Genomic DNA, 27,729 nt, shown 5'->3' on the forward strand with positions numbered 1-27,729 from the left:
GAGGTCTGCCATACCATGTGGATCTCCTCCGGGGTGGGCAGGCGGGAATCGAACTCATGCAGAAGTGGCTTAAGCTTCTTAGTGCTGTGCTTTAACCCGCTGCGCCACCAGGGAGGGCCTACAAGGCCTAAATTTAACTAGCAATAAAACAAGCCAGAATTTTCAGCGTTGTCATGCAGGAAGGCATGATGGGATGCATTGGAGCAGTCAAGGGATGTTGAATGGATAGAGAAAGGGCCTTTGTTCCCATAGGTAGGCAAATGAGATGGCTAATAGGAGATATTAGACACAGCTGACTGAGATAGGCTGATTTGAAAAGACAAAATGGGAAGAAGATAGGAGTCAAAGATATGTCCAGGATTATGCCCACAGGACCATGCCCATGGTCCTGTGCCCTTAGTCTGTGCTAAAGGAGTGGGCTTGGAGAGCCAGGTTTAGAACTCAAGATCTCACACACCCAGTCGAATGCTAGAGAAGTCAGATTAGACAGACACATTTGTAACACATGATTCCATACTTATGATCTTGCAACCAGACATTTTAACAGAGAAATAGAATTCTTCTTCAGCACAGACTGAGCCAATCAGGCAGATCTTTCTACAGGCCCAGAGTCAATGAAAAAAGCCAAAGTCTGAAGGAAATGTTGAATAAACAGTAAACACTGACTTAACAGATCTAAGGGTATGAAGCAGGTTTAAAAGGGCTTATGTGGCATCCTGGCATTGGAGAAATCTGTCTTAATAGACCAAGCAACTGTTTAATAGGCCAAGCAACTGAAACCCTAATGAGAAACAGGAGTGGCCTGAGTTTGGGTTTTGCAATCCCATTTTTGAGATGTCATAGTATGTTTCATTTTGTTGTCTGTGGGTGCCACCTGATTTTCACCTTATTGTAAATCGCCCTTAGACAGGTTTCAGTCAGTTTTTGTTGTCTGCAATTAGACCATATCTTAGACACCAGTGTTTTCATCCTTGGTGATGAAAATGGTGGTGCCATGGTGACAGAGGTGACAAGTTGAGGTTTGTGGGTATACTGAATTTGGTGTAAGGTAATCACATCAAAATGTCTAGCAGTAGTTGGAGCCTGAAACAGTAAATTTTAAGCACTAGAGATAGAGACCTTGCAAGTTAGGCTAGTAATTAACAGAAATGATTAAAGCAGCCCTGGGAGATGATGAAGAAAAAAAGATGAGGTTGAAGTGTTGAAATGCATGAAGACCAAAAGAAATGATCCTTTGAGAAGGCAGCTGTGAATAGCAGTAGAAACCAGATGGATATGATAGTAGATACTAAAATATAATGTTGTTTAGTGAAAAGCAGACTATGTAAGACAGACAAATATCTGAAAAGTATAAGCTATTTTTTTTTTGCCTTCAAATATGAAACATTGTAAAATGATGCAGTGTGATCTGCAACTGCTAATATGAAACTGAGCTGGATATTAAGGAATGATTTTTAAGGGGAAAATGGAAACTAGATACATAGAGTAGGACATTTATGTTCAGATAATGTAAAAGAGGTGGAGTTTTCCTACAAAACATCTTTCTTGGGTCTCCTATTACCCAGTGAAAAGTCTGGAAAAAGTTAGCTTTAATCTTAGCCAGTTTAAGACCTGTAATATAAAGAGGCTCTAGATTATATTATCTCAAAGTAAAGCTCAAACTTTTGAAAAATTGCTTGTTTCTGCCCATTGTATTCTTAAAAAAAAAAAGTGTCCAAATACATATAGCAGAGGGCTTATATGGAATTGTAGAAATCTGTCTTCAGGCCTCCCATCCTCTGGCCTCTGATGCAGAAGGTAACAACTCATAAAGTATATGATCAGGTATTTCCTCACCATAGTCCAGTAGTTCTTGGTTCAGCTGGTCTCACCTCAGTGTATTGGGCACAGAAAACTGACCCTTCTGCAGCTGTGCTCAAACTCCAGCAAAGGTCAGGGTGTGGGTTTAACATATGTCATCTCACTGGAAGCTCAAGGTCAGCTTATTGACTTCTCCCTTAGCTCCCTTATGAATCTTTTGGAGACTATAGGAACCCTCAGTTTCTTTTCACAGGATAAGAACAAGCTAGGAAAGCAAACCACATTACTAAGGTTTACCTTGATGAGGCTGTGTACTAGGTTGAGGGCCTGAAGCTCTTCCCAGAATCCTGGAGACTCCTCTGCTACTCTGCATATTGTGCAATACTTGAAAGCAATGAAGGAAGAATGGACTCCTTTAAATGAATCATATAATGTTGAACAAAAGTCATAACAAAAATTTTGTATTAAAGGTGAAAATAGGCAAACATTACTTGGTGATGGTAGAGGTCAGGATAGTAGGTTGTATTGGATGAGAACTGGAGGAACTACTGTGGCATTTACCGGGGCATGTACAGACAGCACATACAGTGGGTAGCTTGTGTTTATTCCTCTCATCCACTTCAGATTTGTGTATTTCTGAATGCTTACATCTCCACTTAAGTGTGTGTTATGTGTGTGAGTGTAATTTGATTAAGAAAAAGCATTGATTCTTTAATAGACTAAGATTAAGCAACCTGGATTATTTTATTTTTTTTTAGCAACCTGGATTATTAAGATGCAAATTCCCCAGACTCTCAGAAATTTTGATTCAGTAGGTATCAATCTAAAAAGATTTATTTTTAACCATTTGCCCAGGTGAGGCTCATGTTTCACACTTGAAACAAAGCTGATTTAGCATTTGTAGCAAATATAAGACATTTGTCACATTGTTATAAAAGTCTAGATTATTGAGACCAATTGCTAGGAGTAGCATTTCTTCACCAGCTAAATGTTTTCCAAATGTAATGACAACTGTTTAAAAACATTTTTTTCTGTACCATGGTTCTATTGCATCATTTGATATTCTAAAACTTTATTAAAAGACAAAAGAAGTACTCTTTTTTTATTGCATTTCTAACAATACATAGACACTTAACTTTCCTGGGATGTTTAACCTTTTTAGATATAGATTTAGTTATAGATACATTCATCAAGAAATAATTTAAAAGATGTTGGTAAGAAAGAGAAAAAAGTCATTTATATTTGCAGAGGAAAGATCTTAAAAAGAAAATAAGACTTGCAACATGGAGAAGAACATTACCAAGTAAATTTTGATAAAAACAAAAACTAAGTAAAATCAGTAACTGGTAAAATCAACCCTTATAAATGTCAGAGTACTTGAAGTTCCATGTAGCATTCTGTCGCTTATAAACCTTTTCCCCACCGTAAACATTTATTGACAACAAATTTTTCAGTAACATTTTTGCATCAATGGAAGGTCATTATTTCTAAACTTGCATCATAAATTGTAGTAGTTTTTAGTTACATATAAACAAGATTTATCTAAAAACAACCTTGAAATCCATTTCACATATTTTGATTAGCGTGAACCTTGTATTTTTCCGCCACTCCCAACTGTTTTAAGGTTTTGTTTTTCAGCACAGACCCATCTGTGCTGGGTGATTCAAATTCATCTCTGAGAGCATGCAAATGGATTGGTAAGTCACTTAGGTCTTTGCTGGCTCAATGCCTATATAAAAGTGAAAATAAAGCTTCATACAGTTATTTCAGATGCTCTCCCACAACAATCTGTGCACCCTCTTCCCCAACCCAAGGTGCAAGGAAAGGTATGTGCTGACTATAAGGAAAACTCTGTTAAGCTTTTTTAAATCATATAATGGTGAGTGAGGGTTATTTGTCTTAATTGCTTAATCTAATAAAATAATGGACAGTGGCAGATGTAACTTTCTGTAATGTTAATTTTTTAGAATTGCTACAGTACTTTGACAACTCTACAGCTAACCAACTCTACAGCTGACCAACTCTACAGCTGACCACCACCTTTATTCTGTGTCCTCACTTTCCAAAATGTAGATAGATGGTATTTTAGACTTGTATCTTCATTTAAAGTAAAATTTTTAAATTGCCCACGTATTTTTTTTCACACTTTGCCTGACTTGAGCAGTAATAAACCATTCTTGACATATATGAATAAAATGTTTGTGAATATAGGCCTGTAATTAAAGGACCATAACAACTACTGCTTCATAGGAAAATTAATTTGAAAACAAGATTGGCCATGATGACTATTAATTTTCCATCAAATCATTAAAATGTTACTGGCTTCTCCAAAAGGGAACTATTTTTAAAAATTTTTCCAGCAGTACTGAACTTGTTTGGAAAATATACATTTGTTTATATGTGTTTGTGAATATGTGTGTATATATATGTTTATTTGCATCGATTCCTATTTGTCATACTGGATATATAAAATCATGACAACTTTAGGTTAAGATACATATAATACCCTTGTATCCTGTTTCACTACTTGATTATTGTTTCATTATAAAAAGAAGTTAATTCCTTAACTTCTTTAGGGTTAAAATTTTAGCCTATTTTATAAAATTTCTTTTAAAAATTAGACTACTCAGTTTTCACAGTGAACAATTATATAAAGTTTAATATAGTCATATTTTGTACACATTTGAAAAGAGTAACTTGTCTTAGTTTATGAAAAAAAATCTTAACAAGTGATAAACTGTATTAATGTCTATGAAAGTGGTTATACAAATATGCAAAAACTCTCCAAGATGTTTTTCACAGATGTTCACCTACTGGTACAAGAGTGAAACCTGCATTATTAGATGAGTGGCTACAGGGTGTTCCATAAGGTGGTGTCCAGTAGTAGTGTTTTTTAAGACCATTAGATACTTCTGCAAGATACACATGTCCATCTACCACATATGGCTCCACATCTGTATTGTCTGGTTTTAGATGGCCCATTGCAATTAAGTCTGAATACGCCTAGAATTTTTTAGAAAAGAGAAACCATGTCATTAAGGAAATAGTATATTCATTTCATAGTTCTTAAAATTATCTTGATATTCAAATTAGCCACACTAATTTGCTGTTTTTAAAATAAAATATTCTGGGCCCTCCCTGGTGGTGCATTGGGTGAAAGCATAGCACTATGAAGCTATGGAAGCGCCACCGCAGCAAAGGTTCAATCCCTGCCCCAGAGGGGACCACATGGCGCGGCAGACCTCTCCTGACCTGCCTGCTGCTCTCCTCAGCAGTGTATTTCAGTCAATCTGCCTGTTCTGCTCCCACTCTGGTGAATCATGCCCCATACCTTTGGCCTGTACCCCAGTTCTGTGTGTATAAATAAATCTTTAATAATAATAAAGTAAAATATTCTGAGTATTGCTGAATTTTAATGTTTTCCAGATTTAGATAGGTTTTCTTTTAATTCCATGCAATGAAATTTTAATTTGAAATTTTCTGTTTTAATGATTAAGCATGTTTTGTTTATGACTCCCAGAGTTAACAACTATTTTTAGACAAGAAGTTCTTATGGTTAAAATTTTCCAGTCCTACAGGGATTCTTAAATGAAAGGGAATATCTATAGGTCCCTTTAAAGTTCTGATGATATGTAGGGACCCATTCCTCAGAAAAATACAGTCTCAGACTTTGGTATACACTTGTATGGCGTTTCAGAGTCCCTGGAAGCTAATCTAGCAAGAAAATTCCTAGAGTGTAAGGTGCTAGCCTGGCGAATTTCACCACTAGAATTTTCTTTGTATGTCTTATTTGTTATCTGTGGAAGGGTGTTTTACAAACGTTGCACTGATTTGTCAGTAAAGTTGTGACTATACAGGAAGGTAGAAATTTAGACAAGGATTTAAAATAAGAGTTGCTTTCTATTTTAGCTTGTAATTGGAACTACTAGAAGATATGGATGTTTTTCTAAAATTATTTTTAAACAGTAGTGAACTACTCTTTTTAGGAGTAGAAATTGTCATTTTGCAAATGTTGAACACTAACATCAATTTTTTTCTTCATTCTTTCTAAATGAAATTATGTATTGTTTTGCTAGTTATGAAAGCAGAATGAAGTGCTCTCTGTACTTATGTAAAATAGCAAATAGTCTAACATTTTGTGCTATATCTCCAAATTCTGTGTTGTGGTTTAATTATTGGGGAACAGAATGGAGATTTGGACACATCAAATTGATAATACATCAACAATCGTGGATTTTTAAGATTGGAGGAATTGGGGCTGTTTAATTCACAGTCTTTACACTACTATGTGAAATCTGGTATCTTCTTCTATTTCAACACAAAATTTTCTAGTAGCTAATTTTTAGGGCTTATGTTTAAATTATCAAAACTACAGCTTTGGTTACTTTGTAAATATTTCTGAATGTAAATAAAGCCTAGTGTTATAAAGACATTCTCAGAAAAATCCTCAGGAAGAAAAACACTTACCACACATGTAGCCTCATCAAACTTGTTTCCCCAAATATAAATATGAGAGAATATGGGATTTGTTTTCATCGACTGTGAAAGTGCAACAAGCCCTTCTCCTTCTATGCTGTTGCTGACAACTGACAACCTAGGGAAAAACAAAAATAACCCTGGAAACTGACAGTTCTGTGAAGAGAATGCATAGCTAGCAGCAAGTGTTAAAATATTTATTGTGCAAAAATTCTTCATCAAGGATGTTGAATGTAGTCATCAAATACTGACCATGTCATTCCTAAAGCCCAAAAAACTTAAATTTCCTAACTGGATGCTTCCTGTACCTAGTAGAATTACCTACATTTTAGATACTGACAGTTGTTTTATATTATTTAGTCATTGTTTGAGGTAAATTGCAGTACTTTTCAGGATAAAGTCATCCAAATAGGTTTTATTTAAGTCTTTGATTGTACTGATTATGATTTTTCTATTAGAACTCAGTATAAATGATAAAAGCAATAAAAATGTTCTCATTAACCTTAAGCAGTTAGAATTAATCTAATTTTTAAATATTAATTTTAAAAACAAGAAATTGAAGTGTTTAACTGTAACTTACTAGTACTGAGTCTCCATATTTCATCATGAATTTTTTTATTATAAGTTTATTTTTACATCATGTTGTGTCTTTTTTCTATCTCAGTTGCAATCCCCATGGGTTTCCCATCACCAAATCACCATTGTGCCAGCACCATAGACCTGTGCACTCCCCACCCAACACCATTTTTTATCCCATTCCCTACTCCACCCCCATAAAATATCTCTGGTATATAGTTGTTTATTGTTATTATTCCCCTCCACCCTGGTCCTTTATGCTCCTGCTATGAGTGAAACCATCTAGTATTTTTCTTTTTCTTTCTGGCTTACTTCACTAAGCATGATTCCTTTCAACTGCATCCATGTTGCTACAAAAGGCATAAGTTTGTCTTTTTGTGTACATGTACCACATCTTTTTAATCCAGTCATCTACTTTTGGGCATTTGGGTTGAGTCCATGTCTTTCATACTGCAGCTAGAATAGCAATAAACATGGGGTGCAGGTGTCTTTTTGAATCAGTGTTTTTGTGTCTTTTGGGTAAATACCTAGGAGTGAGATTGTTGGGTCATATGGAAGCTCCGTGTTTAGCATTTTGAGAAACCTCCATACAGTTTTCCATAGTGGTTGTACTAGTTTGCATTCCCACCAGCAGTGCAGGAGAGTACCTTTTTCTCTGCATCCTCACCAACATTTGTTGTTAGTTGTTTTAATTATCATGAATTTTAAGAGTTACGTGGTTTAAAGTTAGTATTCTAGCAATCAAAAATTTTAACTATCATTTTGAATAAATATAAAACCATACTAACGCTTTAAGACTCCTGTTGTGTGATGTGAGCGTTTCACTGAGATAGTTTGCTCCTGCATTTTCTATTCTGTTGAAAGAAAGATCTATTACTTCCAGAGTAGTATTGCTTTTCAGTACATCAGCCAAAAACACCATTCCATCTCGAGTTATTTTATTGCTGGGAAAAGAAAAAATTATATTTGAAAATATGAAGTTTTATTCTTTTATTCATATTGAAAACATGTTTGAAATTCTGTCATAAGCAGTAATTTCTTAGTGAAGATGCTAATTACTCAACAAAGTTAGCAATAAATTGCCATAAAATATTGCTTTCATCCTGGTTTATGTAATTAAACTGCTATCTCAAGTATTAGGAGCTATCAGTATAAACTAAATACTGAGACTTAGAGTGAAAAGTTGACAATTAAATCAATATAACAGTATTCTGTGTACATTGAATACATAGATTATTCCCATGCTTAACTTGAACTATTAAACAGGTAGTCACTTACCAGCTGACATCAAGGTAACGTAGACTGCTGTTCAGATACAGTGCGTCACATAGCTGTTTCATACCACAGTTTTTAATACTGTGCTTACACATGTGTAGCTCAACAAGGTATTGATTTTCTTTCAACATGTGGCTGAGATGAAATGTAGACTCTTCCTAAAAATATATAAAATCTTTTTTCTAAAATATAACTTTGAAGCAATATGTTTATTGCAAATGGGCTGTTAAATTAACTTTTCAAGGTCATATCAGTTAAGACAAGTCTGCAAGTCTACATATGTTTGGCCTGGTTTTAACAATAAAAATATCTTTGCCACATATGATATTGTAGACACTTATAAGATGTAGTAACTAAGTGGTGAAAGTGGGTAGGCCTGCTAATAGTTTTAGAGAAACAATTATAAGTTAAAATAAGTTAAAAAATAAGTTAAAAAAAACTGGTTCCAGTGTTTAAGGTCCACGCTATTCTCTCATGTTTCTCAGCCTTTCTTACACCCTCTATGTTCCTGAACTTTGCTTTTAGTAGCCACTCGATATTTTTGAGACAAAATACATAGACATTTCCCAATCTCGATTTTATTAAAAAAAAAAAAAAGCTCATTAACCCAGTGATGTATCTGATGCCTCTCTTTTATAATTATTCTGGAGTTTGAAATATGCTTTACTCTTGTTTTTTGACCAACAAAAGGCTTGAATTTCAAAGTCTGGCTGCTTCACAACCTTAGTAAGGTTCTAAGTACCAACCAACACTTTAAATGTTTAACAAAATCAAAGTCTGTCTTGAATGGGCCACAATATTTTATGGTAGAAAGTTCTCTCACCTGATTGTTGTGTTAAGGCTAAGTTATGATCATCAACTTGAATATACATGATCTTATGTAAATACTTTGAGACAAACTTGGAACATGAAATAAAACCTAAGCAGTTGCATATATGAGTTTTATAATAAACTTTGTAGTAATCAAAAAAGATCTGAATGCTAGCTTACACTTTGCTAGCTGTGTACATCATTTCACCTAGCTAAGGTCATTTTCCTTTTCTGGGAAATTATACTTCCCTCACAGAATTAAGTCAACAAAAGCAACTGGCACAACAAAAAAGCATTCTATAGAAGACTGAAAGAAATTTACTATTTATTGATCTATATCCTATATGTGATTTGTTTAAGTTATTGCTTTGAAAGATACACACAAAGGCAAGATATAGTCGGGGATTGTAAATGCAAACTGATTGTTTAGGTCCAGCTTGTTCTGTCAGTCTGAACATCTCAATACATGTTTGAGTTTAATGCCTTGATTGCATTTTGAAAGGACCATCAAGGAGTTTGAAAGGACCATCCTTATTAACAGAAGGAACTAGTGAAGAAACTCTAAAGGATGTAGCTCCATTCACTGAGTTTGTGACTTAATTTTGCACGAGTGACACCTGCTACCGGTATTTTTCCAAGCTCTGCAGATAATGCCAATGAGCCATCAAAGGTGAACTCCAATAGTTAACAGCTTTTTTTTTTTTTAATTTTATTTCTTCTTCCTTCAAGGAACAATAAAACTCTTGAGTGAAATAGGTTTGTGGGTTATATTTCAAAACAGCAAAGTATGAGGATGCACAAGTGGTTCTTAGCCATTTAAGAGGAGAATGAGTGCCCTTAGCAGTAGAGTGGGTGGTAGCTGCATTAGAGAGGAGTAGAAAGCAAGCTGGAGTTTAGCTTGCTGGCAGAAATACCAAGCTGAGGTAAAGTCTGGCTGTGAAAAAAGGCACTGGGCTTTTTTTTTTTTTTAAGATTTATTTATTCATTCGTACAGAACTGGGGTACAGGCCAGACATGCGGAGGGTGAGAGGATTCACCAGAGACAGAGTGGGGAGCAGAACAGGCAGATTGACGAAGTACACTGCTGAGGGGAGCAGCGGGCGGGTCAGGAAGGGTCTGCCGCGCCATGTGGTCACCTCTGGGGCAGGTGGGGATTGAACTCATGTGGAAGCGCTTTAGCTTCTCAGTGCTGTGCTTTAACCCACTGTGCCACCAGGGAGGGCCGACACTGGGCTTCTAATAACCACTCAGGGGCCTTCCTGCAGGCCTAGAGGTTAAATCTCATTACTGTCACCACTATGGCCAGAGTTCCATCCCCAGCCAGGGAGGTGACCCACATGGCACAGATGACCTCTCCTGTCTTTCCCACTGTTCCCCTCAGCAGTGTTTTTCAATAAATCTGCTTGTTTTACTCTTCACAGTCTGGTGGATCCTCTCAATCCCCTGTACCTCTGACCTACACTTTAGTTCTATACAAAAAAATAAAATAACCATTCAGATGAGTTTGGGGGAAATGACACCAAGCTGACACCTCATTTAAATGAGGAAGTGTACTTTTAATGTTTCATATGGTAACATGTGAAATACTTACTTCCTCAGAGGTTCAAACCAGAAAAGTTTGATTTAGGCTTCAAATTGAATTGTTGTCTGAAAACACCTTTCTTCTTCCTGCATTTTTAGACACCCTTCCTCAGGCTCCCGAGGCCCACTGAACCATCACTCTCCAGACTTATCCATCTCCCTGAAAGTAGACTGGAAGCTCCATGAAGACAAGGACCACAGGCTTTATTGACAGTTAATTCTCAATTTCTCATACTAATGGGCAACAGTTAGGTAGATTTTGAGTATATTGTGGCCTTGAGGCCTCTGCACTTGTGTGCGCATGGCCTCTCTATGCACCTATGTGAGTGTGAAAGAATTGGATAAGTCTCTCCTGCATGGCTGACTTCCTTGAGACTCACATCGCAAGGTGGCCAGGGACCCTAGGTTACCGTTGACTGATTGTGTGGGTACAACCTGAGGTGGTCTGGGAGTAGCTCGGAAATTATACCAAGTCTCTGTGCAGGAAGTCCTCCCTGTATGCAGGAGGGCATGCCCCTTCCTGCTCCCCATAAACTTGATTACCCTTTGGTCCTCCCTGGTGACACAATGGGTTAAAGCACAGTACTATGAAGCTATGAGTAGCCATTACACCAGGAGTTAACCCCTAGCCAGGGAGGTGGCCCGTTTGACACAGCAGACCTCTCCTATCTCGCCTGCTGCTCCCCTCAGCAGTGAACTTTGTAGATCTGCCTGTTCTGCTTTCCACTCTGTCTCTGGTGAATCCTCTCACACATACCCCTCCCACGCCTCTGGCTTGTCCCCAGTTCTGGTCTGTACCCCCGTATGCATAAATAAAGACATTTTTTAAAAAGCTGATTATCCTTTGATCCCTTTGAAGTCCTGTTCTCCAAGAAGATGAAAACCCTTTGTTTCCCCTGGACCCTGTTTCTCCTGCCATTGTCACATAATCCATCGTGCTTGTGTATTTCTGCTAATAAAAAGCCAAGAGTTCTGCTTTCTGAGCAGCAGAGTCTGCCTGTGCAATCCTGCTTCACGACTCATCCCTCAAACATGTCCCCGGGTTTGTGCTGATGTGCTCCTGACCACCAGACATGTAAAGTATTTTCATCTTTTTCTTTTACCAGATATGTGTCTTTATTTAGAGTAAGTGAGTTTTTATTCCCTGGCTGTTTGCAGCTAATGAGAGGAAAATCACCTAAGAAAATGTTAAAGAACTAAGAAGCAGTACACAGAAGTCACATTTTCTTTCATCTTTCTCTGTCCAGCATGCAGCCTACCAGCAGGGCCAACTGCAGGGTCTGTTCTGCCACCTATACACATTTTGCCATTATTACTCACACTTCAAGATGGAAAGTTTCAGTCAAATCAATATAAGAAACAACTCCCCCCAAAGACAATATTTTACAGTGGGTTCTTATATGCCACCTTTTTAAACTTTAATTATTTATGCTTTCATCTTTACTTGCTCCTCACACATTTATTTCACTGAGAATTTGAGTTCCTAAGAAAAACAGATGGCTTATTTACAGTTTAAATAAGCAATAGCTAATATATTTAGTTATAAAAGTCCTATCGAAAGTAACTTTCCATACAAATTTTTCTATGTAAATATTAGTACAATTCTTAAAAATAAAAGGTATTCATGAACCTTGGCATAACCTTCAGTAGTACCTTCATTTTATTCACATGTAATATTAACTGTTACCCCTTTGGATACATACCTGTTCACCATACAGTATAGGCCGGTTTAGGTTTATTCCCATAATTGTTTGGTTTTGGGTTAGAACAGTAGCAAATGCTATCACACTTTGCATTCCCTAAAAACAGGCAAATTCATTAATAAACTATGTACAAAGATTAATCTCCCTAAAAATTTCCAAGTCAGTAATTAGGATGCCAACAAAATGGTGTTTTGAAAATGTAATCATTTCCTACTCTGAATTATAATTTTTAAAAAAGTCAGAAATGAATTGTTGATGTCTTCTTTTCTCCCTGCCCTAAAAATCTATGTACAACACACATTGGGAATTTCTTAAAATCTTCAGCATCCATTTCCTAGGATGTCTGCCTCTAGAGTTTCTAGCCTTTGACATTCTATATTATGCAGCCCTCAGATACACAGATACATGCACGGACCCCAGCATGGGCTCAACGCTGCTTCAAATACATGGATTTGTGCAACCATTTCTTCATATTTGTACTTGTGCTTTAGCTGTGTGAGTGTGGTGGGAAAAGGTTAGTAATGCAATTTTCAGTATTCTACAGGCTTCCATCTTTGTCATGGAAGGGCCTAATTCTTTCCCACCACACACAGTCAGCTATTATTCCAGAATACATGGGTCTTCCTCTTACCTGTCTCACCAAGTTGACCAGTAAATCATAGATTTTGCCTCAAATTAGTTCCTCTCTATGGCCACCTCCACACCCCCAATCTTCAAAGTAGTGACTTCCTCTGCCACCCGCCAATTCCCTACAGGAAAACCAGTAACTTTTTAAAGACACCCATCACATCACGTCACTCCTCAAGTTAAAACCTTTCCATGAGTTCTATTTCATTTTCAACAGTTCCCCCTTCCAGTGGTCCAAGACCATACCCATAATCCACACCGAATGCTTTGAATGTCTCCATCTTCACTTTGACTTTTGAGTTCTTAAACCAGTCAGACTCATTATTTTATTACTGAGTACTTTCCTCAGGATTTTTGCCTTACTGCACTAACAGTGTTACAATTTACCTAATACTTTTGCATTAAGTATTAGCTCAGTTTTTGAAAACATTTGGTCCTGGGCTTTTGTTTTTTTTGGTTACTGTTTCACTGCATGAAATTGGTTTGTTCAAGTTTTCTATTCTTTATTCAGCCTTGGGTGTTTGTATAATTCTAAGAATTTGTCACTCTCACTGTTGAACTTGTTTGCATATTAAGTTCATAATAGTCTCTAATTATTCCCTCTATTTCTGCTGTGTCTGTTGTAATTTCTTTTTCATATATGGCCCAATTTATCTGAGTTTTCTCTCTCTTTTCCTTATAAGCTTGGCTGGAGATTTGACTATTTTGTTTAAAGAATCAGGTTCTGTTTTCCTTGATCTTTTGGGCTGTCTTATTTCTATTTCATTTATTTCTGCTTTAACTTTTATTTTTTCCACTGTTGCTTAGGTTGTTTTGTTTGTTTTTGTTTTTTCTAGTTCTTCAAAATGGAAGACTTTGGGTTCTTTGCTTTTTGATGAGGGCCTCTAGTGATATATACTTTTCTCTTAAAATTGCCTTTGCTGTGTCAACACGTCTTGGAAGGTTGTGTTTTCATTATCACTTGTCTCAAGGCATGTATTTATTTCTCCTTTGATTTCCTAGTAATCCAGTAGTATTTCCATTTGGCATGTTGTTCAGTCTCCACATAAGAGAAGATCTCCTTGCTTTCTTTTTCCGGTTGATTTCTAGTTCTATACTTTCATGGTCAGAGAAGACACTTGGTGTTATGCTGATCTTTATATACTTGTTGATGTTTGTCTTGTGACCCAGTACGTGGTCTATCCTAAAGAATGACCCATGTGCACTTGAGAAAAATTCATTTATTTGAGGATATAGTATCCAATATATGTTTGTTAACACCCATGTGTTCTATATCTTTGTTTAAGTTTATTGTATCTTTATTTTCTTTCTCATTGTTCTGTCCATTGGAGTGGGGTGTTGAAGTTTTCTATCATATATGTATTTTCTCCAATGTTTGTTTTCAGAAATGCTAGTAATTATCTAATGTATTATAAGGATGCTTCCTCTTTTGGTGAGTACATATTGATGTTATGTCTTTCTGGTATATTGTTCCCTTCATCAATATGGCATGTCTATCTATGGCTTTTGTGACCTTTTTAAGTTGGGGCTACTCTAAGTATAGCTATTCTGCCCAGCCTTCTTTTGGGTGCCATTTGTTTGTAGAATTGTTTTCCAACCCTTTACTTTCAATCTATGATTATCTTTGAAATTTAAATGTTCTTCGTGGAGGCAGCAGAAGGTAGGGTGCTTGTTTGTAATCCAGCCTGCTACTCCGTCTTTTTATTGATGAGTTTGGTCCATTAATGTTTAGGGTGGTTATTAATACATGGAAGTGTATTGCTGCCATTTGTTCATTGTTTTATGGTTCTAGTCAATTTCTTGTTCAGTGCTTTGTGTTCATTTCTCTATTGACTTACATCCTAAGTCTTTTTGTAATATTTCTTGGTGTGGGGATTTAGTAGTGAATTTTTGAAGATTTTGTTTGTATGAGAAGATTCTTATTTTTTCCTCATATAAGAAGGAAAGCTTTACAGGATAAAGTATTCTTGGCTGGCAATCTTTGTCTTGGGGTTTATTTAATACATCACTCCATTCTCTTCTTGCCCACAATATTTCTTCAGAGAAGTTTGATGCTAGCCAAATTGGTTTTCCTTTATAGAAAACTAGATGTTTCCTTAGCTTCATTATTTTTTCTTTAACTCAAAGCAGCTTTCAGCATCAATATTAGTTTTTTGTTACAATGTAACTACTCACTGCAAATTTTTTCCAAAATAAAATACATCATTATATAATGAAGTGTTTAAAATGAACACCATTTCCCACCCCACCCCCCAAAAGGCCCCATTCATGTTAAGAAGTGTTATGGCTGAAAGCTTGGAGGTGTGTTTATAATAGAAGGTATTGTACAGATTTATTCAGTCTGATTTTAGTAACAGCACTATGTTTAGAGGGAAAAAAATCTTTATCTCTGATATGAATTAGACATTAGTGGCAAGCTTGATCATTCATAAGGCTGCCATTAGCTAATCTCTTACATAATTCTCTATGATGTTTCCAGAGTAAAAGATCCAGTATGTGGGTGATTGCTTAAGAACTAATTTACTCACCAGGTCACAGTCACCCAGATCTAATTTCTCTAAGGATGAGTTAATTTGTAGCATCGAAGCAAAAAACATTCCTCCATTATTTTCAATCTTGTTTCCCGTCATTCTGAGATATTTCAGAGTTTCATTCTTCTGAAAAATCAGGAAACAAACTAGATTAAGTTTTCAATCCACAGAATCCTCTTTATAGCATTTGAATTAAGGGATCATCTTACCATGTTTAATGAAAATAGGCTATATTCCTTAAAGGTAACAATTTAATTTCCAGAATAGGTAAAAATCTTTAGAAGTTTAATATACAATGGCCAGGAAACAGAGGTCCAGTCAATGATCAGTAAATGAAGCACAATTCAATACATTATTCTGAGAAAATTATGGAAATTAAGACAGAGTGGGAGAGGAAGCAGAGAACACTAATGATTACTCTAGAATGAGTACTCTATGGTGAGTTACTTTGTGTAGCTCAGCTCAATGCACAGCTCATATATGCAATAGGCAGCAAACAAGGCATAGATGAAGTCCTCATTTCTATGCACTAGCAAAGAAAAAATCAAAACTTAGAAGACCAATATTAGGAATAAATTTAAAATTAAATTTGTATTTTATGTATATGAATCATCTCTTAATAATGTTTATTTTTATGAGTTCAAAAGTGCTCATATCTGTATTTTAATATTAAAGTGCATAAAATGTGCACTTCCATTTACTGAAAATAACATAAGTTCATATTATTTGATTCTGTTGGCTCTATCAGAAAATTCCCAAGTTGTTGGCTTAAGGTACATAAATGCTTACATGTAGTGCTTTAGCAATCAGTTCTCCACCTTCAGGTCCAATATCATTAAACATAAGGTTTAAGTAAGTGAGATTAGTTTGTTTCTATAAGGAGAGAAGTTAATAAACATATATTATTAGAAGTCAATCAAAAATACATATATTTGAGTCACTTTAGTTAAGCAAAAGTGTTTGCTTTCAGAAAAAAAAAACCTACAACCTGAAAAATCTTAAAGGTCAGGTGTTCTGGGGAAAAGTCCTACTCTTGCATTTCTCTTTTACTCTTACACTACTTCCACACTCACACTTCCGGTTCCCTCCACCAAACAATTCTCTGCTACACCAGTTGGGTGCTCTAATTTAACTCTAATCCATGTGCCTGGACTTGTACAATGTACCTGTAAGATGTACCTGGAGACTGAGTCAGCTCCCACAGATTACAGGCTCAGCCCCATAAGGCTATTCCCACCCTACTTAGATGCTGGTTGTAGGCCCAGTTTGATGCCTGTGCTTCTCACCAATAGGCTATAAACAGAGGTCCCCACAACCTTCTCCCCAGGTATGATTAATTTGTTAGAGTGGCTAAAAGAACAGTCAAATGAAAACACATAAGGTGCCATCTGGGAGGGGTCCAGGTATAAGCTCTGTCTCTAGATTTTGATATATTCACCAATCTGGAAGTTCTTTGAATCCTGCTCTTTTAAGATTTTCATGGAGACATGCTCACTTCGGCATTTTCAGTTATTAACTACACTGTCCATCCTTTCACCCTCTTGGGCAAGGCAGAGGGGATGGGTTGGGATGAATGAAAATTCCAAGCTTTTAAATATGACTTGGTCTCTCTGTTGACCACTTCACATTCAGGAGCCCAATCAGAGTCACCTCAATAGTACAAAAGGTGCCCTTCATGCTCTCCTCACGTAAGAATTAACGAGGGTTGCAGGAGTCAAGGACTGAGGGCAAAGGCCAGCATTTATCTTTTATTATTTCATGTAAGCAAAAGTACAGTTGGGGGTAAGGAAGAAATTTCCACTCCCATTAAACATAAATAATTTTAATACAAATGAAAGGAAAATACTATATTTCATCTTGACCGATAATTCAAAATATGGATATGCTTTATCTAGCTCTACCGAGATCAGCTACACAAATGGGTTTCTGTGTATTTCAACTGTTATAAACATATTCCAGAGTCAGGACTCCTTTGGGCAAAAGGAGTGTTTTGCCTGCTTGCCATTAGCCACTAAGATTAAGTAGTTTCACTTTACACAGAACTTAGAATAAGTCAATGATCATGATTTTGCATGCATTAATTTATCATTGCTGAGAATAACTTAGTTACTTCTTTTTTTTTTTTTTGAAATTCACTATTTACTAATTTATTTTTTAAGATTTATTTATTTGGGCATACAGAACTGGGGTTACAAGCCAGAGTTGCAGAGGCGGTGAGAGGATTCCCCAGAGACTGAGTGGGGAGTAGAACTGGCAGATTGATGAAGTACACTGCTAAAGGAGCAGAGAGAGGGTCAGGAGAGATCTGCCAGGCCATGTTAATCACCTCTATGGTAGGGGATCGAACTTGCAATGCAGTGGCTGTGGCCAGCTTGCAGTGCTGTATCCTTACCTATTGCACCACTGGGGAGGGCCCTACTTCATATGTTTTAAATTTTCACTTTGTCCTGATGCTGAGAACAATTTGAAGGATATAAGGATTTTAAGAGCATTTTAATTCATTAGAAGTATTTTTAGCAGATTTGGGACATCCTTAGTTGGAAAATTTAAAAAACAGCTTAAAGGAGAAAAAAAAAAACTACATATGGCTTTATGTATTTCAATTGAAAGTAAATACAAATGTTTGCCAATCTCTCGAGAGTGAAAAAGAAAGAGTTTTTCTTTAATTACATCTATTCTGATTGATTGAGCATACTACCAGGATAAAAGGGAACCATAATGCATCATATTTAGATTGGGTGTCTCCAAAGTAAAATCTGCAGTAAAAGTTTAACTTAGCAGGCTTTGGATGCTCAAACCCTGCATGTTCCAAAGAACTAGCTCCTGGGAGGGGAAAGAAAGAACTTGAGAACATTTTGTAGTGAAATACCTGAAGGAGTTTTGCAGCATAGAATGCACCAACATCACTTATCACGTTATATCTAGCATCCAAGCCTGAAGAACATAGAGAAATAAAAGCTGATATTGCTTAAAGGAATATTTAAAACCAGGGAGAAAAAAGGCAGGAGATAATCATTCTGAAGGATCCATACCAGTAATACATGGGTTCTTCTTTAAAATTCTAGAAAGAATCCAAAAATCTTCACCTGTTACTCTTTCTACTGGTATTAAGCGATTGTTACCAGCAATGTTTAATATGATTCCTTCCAGGCTGTTAAAATTAAAAAAAAAAAAAATCCTGGAGTACAAAGAAATCTAGTAAAAAACAAAAGTATTTTATTAATTTATTCAAGTGGAAATAATAACATCATGGATTGCATTCACTGAAATCAAGTATGTACCGCAATATATTTATAGCAGATAAATTAAAACTACTGACTATTTCACAGATTTTGCAAAGTGCTTTAATACATACTACTTCTCACACAAAAAATAAACTATCCTCATTTTAGAGATAATGACAGTGATGACTTCAATGATTTGCACAAATCAATCCATCTCATAGGAATTAAGGACAAATCTAGAATGCAAATGTGGAGGTGCTATGTTTTTTCCAATAGTAAGACCTGCTAACAGTGTTACTTATCTACTGCTCTGATCCAAAAGATATGTTCACTTAAACAAACATTTTCAAATAAAAAGCACTCAGCATTCCAGGATTTTCACACAAACACATGTTGGTGAATATTACTGATGCAAGCATATTTTTGTCTTTCTTACCCCTTTTTAATTTCTTCATCCACTTCTTTGAGTATATGCAATATGTAAGGATTGGTTTTCTGGGACAACTCTATGCATTGATTAGAATAAAGTCCTTGGAGATTGCCCATAGGTGTAGGATTTTCTGAAACAAAAAACAATACCCTTAATCATGTATCAGTTATTCCAGAAGATTTCTTTTTTCAAAAGAAAGTTACATTTCTTTCAAAGAAAGAAGTCAGTCAAGGTGCAGAAGAAAAAGAGACAATCAAAGTTAGAGGAAGAAGAGAAATAGAAATGAGAATAGGAGAGAGTAAAAACCCTGTTTGAAAAGTAGGGCCACAGAAGAACCCGGTGAGGGTGTACAGACCCTCACTTGTGACACAAAACAACAACTAACCTCTAATAGGTCACAGGCTTGCTGACCGATAATAATGATGTCCACACAGAAAATTTAATATTTTGTCCATGAATCTAACAAGGTTAGAGTACAGAATCAAATTGAACTCCAAAACCTCTTTCTAAAATGCCATTCCTGGTTACAGGAACAAGGTTTCTTAAAGGGCTTCAAATAAGCACAACTTTTTCTGAGAATATAAACCCAAAGGGAATCTGAAAGACCACCAAGTCCCACAGGCTTCTTGGGGGCACTTTGTCCCATCCAAGTTCTTAGCATCAGAAGAGTATGTGAACAGAGCTCCCTTTGTCCTTCCTAATGCCAAACTGAGATCTGGCTCACAGAAACTCTTCACATAGCCTGATCTTCCATTTTCTCTTTCTAAAATAGACTTTTTTTTTTGTCAGCGCTTAATGGAAAAGACAGAAACAAAGTAGGAGTTGAACTCTTCCTCTATTACACGTACTTGCAAATTTCCTTAATGGTCTTACTGTTTTCAACATGAATTCAAAACATCTTTGTAAGGCCTAGTCTTTTAGTGAGATGGGAGTGGAAGCTAAGCTGTTACTTTTCTTAGAACCATATACCACTGTCTGTATTTGTTCTCTGTCCTATCTTTTGGAAATGACCTTTAAATATCTGTATGCAGAGATTTTCTCTTACTCTCTCCATTTCAGATATACACTTTGCTGAGTGATTTCTATAACATATAAAATAAGACAGACTATAAAACAAATTTGCAAAGCAAGATTTAAGATGAGGAAAATTATAGTTTTTTTTTTAAGATTTATTTATTTATGCTTACAGAACTGGGGCACAGACCAGAGGTGTGATAGGCGAGAAGATTCACCAGAGTGGGGAGCAGAACAGGCAGATCTACTGAAATACACTGCTGAGGGGAGCAGCGGGCGGGTCAGAAGAGGTCTGCCATGCCATGTGGGTCAGCTCCCAGGCGAGGGATCGAACTTGTGCTGCAGTGGCTTTGGAGAGCTTCATAATATGGTTCTTTAACCCATTACACCATTAGGAAGAGCCCTCAAACTTTATAGTCTTTTAAAATAAGCTTTAAGTTAAATTTAAGATATACTTAAGCTTAAACCTTTGGAAATTTCAATATCAAAAAGAAAATACAACCCTTTAATTCTACTTCTGTGTATTTATCTTGAGGAAATAAAATAACTCAAAAAGATCCGTGTGGTGTAGAGAATCCAAGATGGCTTCAGAGGAAGTTCCTTGTGTAGCTCCTCAGAGTGTTTCTAGGTTAACTGGTGGAATATTACACCACTGTGTTGGGGCAGAACTGGAGAACAGGCCAACAGCACTAGAGAGGACACAAGATACACTTATGCCTCAATAAATAAGGGATGGGTGCAAAGAGACACTTGGAAGTTGTAGTCCAGGCTAGGAGGCTATGGTACAAACTGTGGCACACTCAGCTAGTGGCCCCGGTGATGAGAGAATGACATGTGGAAGCACATAACCTAGACTGAGGGAAAATTCGTATAGAGGAGCTGGGATGGAGCCATCCCAGCAGACCAGGTCCCCAGTGGAAGGAACAGTGACAATGTGCTGGACTCACACCCACCCCACACCTTGGAATTGGTACTGAGAACACACAGACAGTAGCGTTGGATCTGAAATCCCAGAGGGGAGGGCTATCATAAGTGCCACAAATAAGAACCTGCTGCAACCCATTCACACCACGACTCGACCCCTCTTCACTCCTCCCCCATACCAACTCAGCAGCTGCAAGATTAGGTGTCATATCTATGGAAGCCCCAAAAGGCAAAACATCTAAAATTACATAAAAATCAGAATGCCAACTATTGGAAAGTAATAGTAGTTCAAGACTTTGAGATCTAAAACAGCAAGATCTAACACAGCAAAAACCACAACACATGGCAACTTTAGACACCTCGGGCAGACGACAACTGCCATAATGCAACCGCATACTGTGAAAGATTTTATCTTCCTAAAGGTAGAGTACAAAATCACCATGATAAAGAAATTCAAAGAATTGGGATAAAGTGAAGAAAAATCAGTCAAAGGCATAAAAAAGGACTTTAAAAGCTAAGCAGAGAGATATAACAAAACTCAGAAAAACACGTAAAGTCCTTAGAAATACAATTAATCAGGTCCTCCCTGGTGGTGTAACGGGTTAGGACACAGCACTGCAAGCTGGCCACTGCCTCAGTGCAGTTCCATCCTGAGCCCTGGAGGTAACCGCATGGAGCTGCAGACCTCTCCTGACCTGCCCCTGCTCCCCTAAGCAAGTGTAACTTAGGCAATCTGCCTGTTCTGCTTCCCACTCTGTCTTGTTGAATCTTCTCACTGCCCCTGCACCTCTGGCCTATACCCCAGTTCTGTATGCATAAATAAGTAAATATTTTTAAAAAGAAATACAATTAATCAACAGTACATACAAATTGAAGATTTAAATGAGAAAATAAGGGAAGATTTAAGAAGACTAAGAGAGGAGCTAAATTCTGCAAAAACTATGGAAGCATGCTATACCAAATTGAGGATCAAATCTTGCAGCTGCTATGTGAAAATAATAATTCACAAATGAATCAGGAAGAAGAAAGAGAACTATGAACTTTAAAAAAATGTACTCTAGAGAGAATTATCAGACTCCATTTGAAAAGGGAACAAAAGGATAATGGGTATTCCTGAATGGAGAAGAAAACAAGAAGTAAACAGAGAACTTATTCAAAGAAATTATAAAGATAAACTTTCCTAACCTGGAGAAAGAAATAAATATACAAGTCCATGAAGCAAAAAGAAAGACCATATGGCTAGCTCAGTATAATGAGATCCATAAAGAAACAGTCATGAAGCTTCCAAGAATTCAAGACCAAGAAAAAAATACTAAAAATGACGATGGAAAAAAATACTAAAAATGACGATGGAAAAAATTAGGTTTACCAATAGAGGAATTCCTGTCAGGCTTACATCAGATATCTATGCAGAAACTCTGTGGACAAAGAGAGAATGGAATAACATACTAAAAAATTAAAGACAAAAATTGTCAGCCAACCAAGAATATTATATCCTACAAGAATCACCTTCAGCTATGAGGGCAAAATAATGTTTTACCAGACAAACTGAAGTTGAGGTAACCTGCCAACACAAACTACTAAAAGCCTCCCCAACAAGAAACATTGAAAGTGCTCTTCTACCTAATTTAAAGAGAAGAAAATCAAAAACATCTGATGAAACAGGAAATGGCTAGAATCAAAAATATAGTGACAGAATGGTAGTAGCAAATCCTCATATGTCAGTTTTCACCCTAAATGCAACTGGACTGAACTCACCAATCCAAAGGCAGAGTGACTAGAAAATATTAAAATTATTTGTTTTTCTGTTGCTCTCTTATATTTAAAATTCAGTTAAATATTATTGTATGCACAAATATTTATTTCCTATATGGTATTCATATAAAAGAAAAATAATAAACCAGTCTTCATTTTGCAAAAGCTAGCTATGCGGGGAAAAAATGTCTAGACTTGCCCCCAAATTTCATTTTTTCATCTACACCAATTCTCTGGATTCCAAGTAATTTTCACCTAGTAACATTTCAAAATATTTAGAGAAAGGGTTCTTTTGGGGGGCTGTTCCCTATGCTCTCCTACTCGAGTACCAAAAATTCCAAGGGTGGAGAGTCAGACTTGGTGCGTCTCCAGAATTATTTGTATGATTGAAAAAGATACTTAAACTCCCTCTTAGGCTAAAGAGAGGACTCACTGCCTGAGTCGTGCGTGCAGCGAGGACCGGCTTCTGGCACTTTTCCTCATCTAGAAGCACACACTGTAAAGCAAGCATCCAAAATGAAAAACAAGGGTCGGGAGTCGAGGCTAAAGAGCAGGTACCGACAGGCTACATTTCATTTGCTAGAGATAATTTATGGGCGCAGAAGTATGCCACGCAGAGGTGGCAAGGTCAGAAAGATCTCAAGACTTGCTCATCAGGATCCCGCTTTCAGTAGTTGCTGCCAAGAGCAGGTCGAGATGAGCCCCCTGACTCCTCCGAAACCCAAAGAGCAAGGGAGCAGAGAACAAACTTTCCATGAAGGACTGATCAGCAGCAGAACTTGGGTGTCCCCTTCAGGCCACCTCTGGGGCCCCTCCCAAGTTGAGGCAACAGCTGCGGTTCCCAGGACACCCTCCCGTCCCACCGACTGCCCGGCAGACCGCTCGCTGGACTGAGGGTGCTACTGGACAGCTCGGCCCCCGGCGCCCCTCACGCGTTTCCTCCCAACCAGGCGTGCACCGAAGGACATTCTATTTCTTACCGCCATCATCAATTGTGGTTGAGGAGGGAGCAAGGGTGGGAAGGGGGATGCGACAAGGAGCTCCGGACTTGGACCCGGTGTCTTCGTCAGGGGTGCTCTGCATGCTCCCTTTACCCCTGGCTCCGGCGGCGGCGTTGTTATGACGACCGCGTGCTGCCCCAAGCCCCGCCCCGGCCGCCGACGTGGGGCGCCGCGCAGCGTGGGGGCGCGGACTGCCTGCGTGACTGCAATCCCGGGCTGCCGCTGACTGCTCTAGCCCCAGCAACACTCTCCTTGGGTCTGAAGGCCAGGCCCGGCAGCTGTAATTCCCCCCTGCTAGGGGGCCTTCTTGGTCGCCCCATTTGGATTCAGGTCACCCCGCCCTGGAAGAAAAGCACCTTAAAGGGAGGGAGGACGCCCTGATCCTCTGCGGGGAGAAATTACCGCGGTTCGGGGGGCGCTGTTGATGGGCTGGGGTCTCGGTCTACAAAGATGATTATGACACAGGCCCCTGCCCCCCAAAGTATTCACAGACTGCTGGGACCAAGCCTAGAGGCATATAATCGTACCAGCACCGAGAGGACACGGACTAAGGTAGCAAAAGGGAGGCAAGTAGATCCGACTTGTGGCGGGGTGGGGAAATCAGGGAATACTTCTTGGAGGAGATAACATCCTGACTAGTCCGAGTGAGCCTGAGTGAGCCTGCCAGAGAACAAGTCTTCTCCGTGCACCCTGGAGAAGCGCAGGTACTTGGGGCTGCCTTGATGAATACAGAATTGGGGGACAAGTAGTACCAGATCCATGTGGAGGCTGTACATCCTTTGAGAACCACGACTGTTAAGAGGACGGGGTGCTGGAAATAGCTGATGGTTTCGACACGACCTAGAGGAGTGGATGTCTGAAGTAGCTGCAGTAATCCAGGAGAGGGGTCAGCGCTAAGGCTGGACGTGGGGAAAATGATATAGAACCTTGCGGTAGTTACCGGGAGATAAGGTCAGGGTTTGTTACTTGCACGCATGAGGATAGGAAAGAAGGAAGGACCTTCTGTTTGGGGTTGCCATAAACCAGAGAAAAGGAAATTGAAGGGCTGTATTGAGGACTCTGGAGGCAGCCTGAGACTCCTTGCCTGTCAGAAGATGGAAAAAAGGCTTCCATGGTGAAACCAACTTATTTCAACACAACTCGAAGATGAAAAGCATAACGTCTGCTTTCTCCCTGCATCGTGCTACCCCACTAGACAATTACAGAGCAGTGCTCAATGCCAAGAAATTGTTGTGTTGGATAAAGCAGGGGTCTCTTGAAGCCTTGGCTCACAGATTTTAAGCATCACTTGATATGTAATTTCTTCAGGTATAATACATAAAGCTAGAACACAGACAATTACGTATTCTTTTACTCTATGTGCTTCCAACAAAGTTGAGAGGTGGTTTGAAAGCAAATGTGAGTCTAAATAGAATTCAGTTGCTGCCTTTCCCTATCCCTCCCTTAAAAGTGATTGGAATTGAGAAGATAGACATAAAGGGACGTTTAAGTTTAATTAATAGCTGCCGCAGAGGAAGCTGGGACACTTTTCCAAGGGAGCAAGAAGCCCAGAATTTGATGTTTGTTTTGTGTAATAAACAGGGTCAGAACAGAATGCATGTAAAAGAGGTACTGTAACCAGACAAACAGCACCTAGAACAAAAACTAAAACAAAAATTTTTTTGTTAAAGATTTATTTATTTATGCATACAAGAGACTGAGGAGCAGAACACGTGAGTCTGCTGAAGTACACTGCTGAGAGGAGCAGCAGGGGACACAGGAGAGGTCTGCCATGCCATGTGGGTCAGCTACCTGGCTGGGGATCAAACCTGTGCTGCAGTGGCTGTGGAGAGCTTCATAGTGCTGTGCTTTAACCCCTGTGCCACCAGGGAGGTCCAAAACAAAAATGTGAAACAAAAATCATAGAACTACAGCTGTGATGTCAAAATGCTTGTTACCAGGATGGTCAGAAAGCACTGACTACATGGACAATTCATTTCCATCCATGCATTTCTCATTACCCCCAATGATTTCCCGATGGAATTAGAACAAAGGACCCCTGCCCTTGAGAATCATTGACTTAGGGAGGAGGGGTGAGGAGCGGTGAGATAAGAGAGGAAGATGTTGCTGACTTGCCTTCAAAGAGACTTGAGTGGGTTCACTGGTTACTTATGTGCTTGGAACCCCAACTGGCCAATTAGCTTAAATCTGAACATTTAGGTAGTCAGATCCAGAGAGAAAATGTGTGTGTGTGGCACTCATGCTCTGATAAGGGCACTATTTACTTTCTTTGGCACCTCATATTAGGAAGGTTTAGTAAATGTACCTTTACATATATAAACTAATAGACATGTCTTAGATTATAGTTTTGCAGAAAATCCAGAAAAAAATTCAAATGATTGTTTCTTTTGCCATAAGTATTTTTTTTAAAGATTATTTATGAATACAGAACTGGGGTGCAGGCCAGAGGTATAGGGACAGAGAAAGGATTCACCAGAGACAGAGTGGGGAGCAGAACAGGATGGTTGACGAAGTATACTGCTGAGGGGAGCAGCAGGCATGTCAGGAGAGGTCTGCCACACCATGTAGATCACACCCTTCTCCCCTGCAACCCGGGGCGGGGCATGAATTCATGCTGAAGTGGCTTTAGCTTCTTAGTGCTGTGCTTTAACCCACTGTACAGCAAGGGCCCTGTCATAACTATTTTAAAAAACATCTGGCATGCTATTTAATTATGATTTAAGGAAGTAATGTCTTGAGGAAACACAGGTAATATTGGTCTAAGTTGTTTCCTGGTAATATGGAGGAAGAACACTGAGGACCTAAGGGAAATAATATTTAACATAACCATTTGCTAGTTTTTTTTCTATCTATCATTTGTCTCAACTGAGCTGCTGAAACAGTAAATTCCTGCTTAAGACTTCTTATGAATATGAGATTGGGGGAAGTGGTAATTTCTGGTGGTGTTTATGCAGGCATGTGGTCTAAGAATATGAAGATGGCAAAAGGATAGTTCTAGCACAAAAAAAAAAAAAAAAAGTGATGTGGCCTGTAGGTAAAAGAAGAGTGGGTTGGAAATGTTTACATTCAATAAAAATGAAAAGTTTACTTACTGTTTTCTGATGAGATGAGAAAATATGCCAGTGATTAGTAGTGGACTCTATTATAATAAATAAACACTATTGCTTATTATGCAGGTGACAGCTTAAAAAAGCAAATTCTAAAGAAAAAGAAAAGATTTTGACTATGAATTGCTAGATCTATAGTCTGGTGGCTGGGTGCCAGAAGGAAGCTAGAAAGATTTCTGTAAGTAGTATGGATCTTTCTCAAACTATTAAAAATAGATATACCATATAATCCCCTCACCAGTGTCTTTCAGTAGATCTGCCTGTTCTGCTCCCCACTCAGGCTCTGGTGAATCCTCATAACTCTGGCCTACACCCTCGTTCTTGTATGCATACATAAGCAAATCATTAAAAGAAAAACATAAAGAATGAAGACTACCAGAGAGGGAGAGGGGGGTGGGCACAGGGGCTCAGTGGACTATGGTGGAGGACTGTTGGGGCCTAGGTGGCAGGGGTGTTGTGGTAACATATCTGCAGAAGTGAGAACTTAACCCCCTAAATCATATACAATGTTGTAAACCAATGTTATCAGAATAAAAAAATCATACAAATCAGGGCCTTCCCAGTGGCCTTCCTGGTGCTACCACTGGGAAGACCGACCACAAGGCCAGGCTTTGATGCCGAGCCAGGGACCTGACCCACATGGCACAGCAGACCTGTCCTGTTTTGCCAACTGCTCCCCTTGGTGTCTATTTCAGCGGATCTGCACCTTTAGATAACAAATCAAGAGGTTTTTGAAAGGTCTTAAAAAAAAAACCCACAAAAATTAGGGCAAAAAATTTTTATAAGGTAAGAAAAAAGAGATCATTTACAAAGGCATTCAAATGAGGCTTTTCTCTGTTGCTCAATCTCCAGGTTGAAGTGAGTGGAATAGATTGGTCATAATCCTACAAGGCAA

The 27,729-nt window shown here is 38.2% G+C and overlaps 1 protein-coding gene across 2 annotated transcripts; it reads right to left on the reverse strand.

Moving 5' to 3' along the window:
- Positions 1-55: 55 nt before the first annotated feature.
- Positions 56-23,834, reverse strand: LRRC34 (leucine rich repeat containing 34). 2 transcript variants are annotated; one of them, XM_004675384.2, is made up of 11 exons: positions 23,707-23,834; positions 19,040-19,163; positions 18,412-18,530; positions 18,249-18,313; positions 16,169-16,252; positions 15,377-15,505; positions 12,222-12,317; positions 8,131-8,285; positions 7,641-7,796; positions 6,268-6,394; positions 56-4,803 (listed from the first exon to the last, which is right to left on the reverse strand). In XM_004675384.2, exons 1-11 carry the CDS (start codon positions 23,807-23,809, stop codon positions 4,597-4,599), a joined length of 1,365 nt encoding a protein of 454 aa, XP_004675441.1. In that variant the 5' UTR covers positions 23,810-23,834; the 3' UTR covers positions 56-4,596. The 2 variants fall into 2 exon arrangements, with proteins under 2 accessions (XP_004675441.1, XP_012589664.1); XM_012734210.1 differs by lacking the exon at positions 16,169-16,252.
- Positions 23,835-27,729: the final 3,895 nt, after the last annotated feature.

This window comes from Condylura cristata, unplaced genomic scaffold (assembly GCF_000260355.1).
Source record: "Condylura cristata isolate star-nosed mole 26May11 unplaced genomic scaffold, ConCri1.0 scaffold00003, whole genome shotgun sequence".
Taxonomy (NCBI): domain Eukaryota; kingdom Metazoa; phylum Chordata; class Mammalia; order Eulipotyphla; family Talpidae; genus Condylura; species Condylura cristata.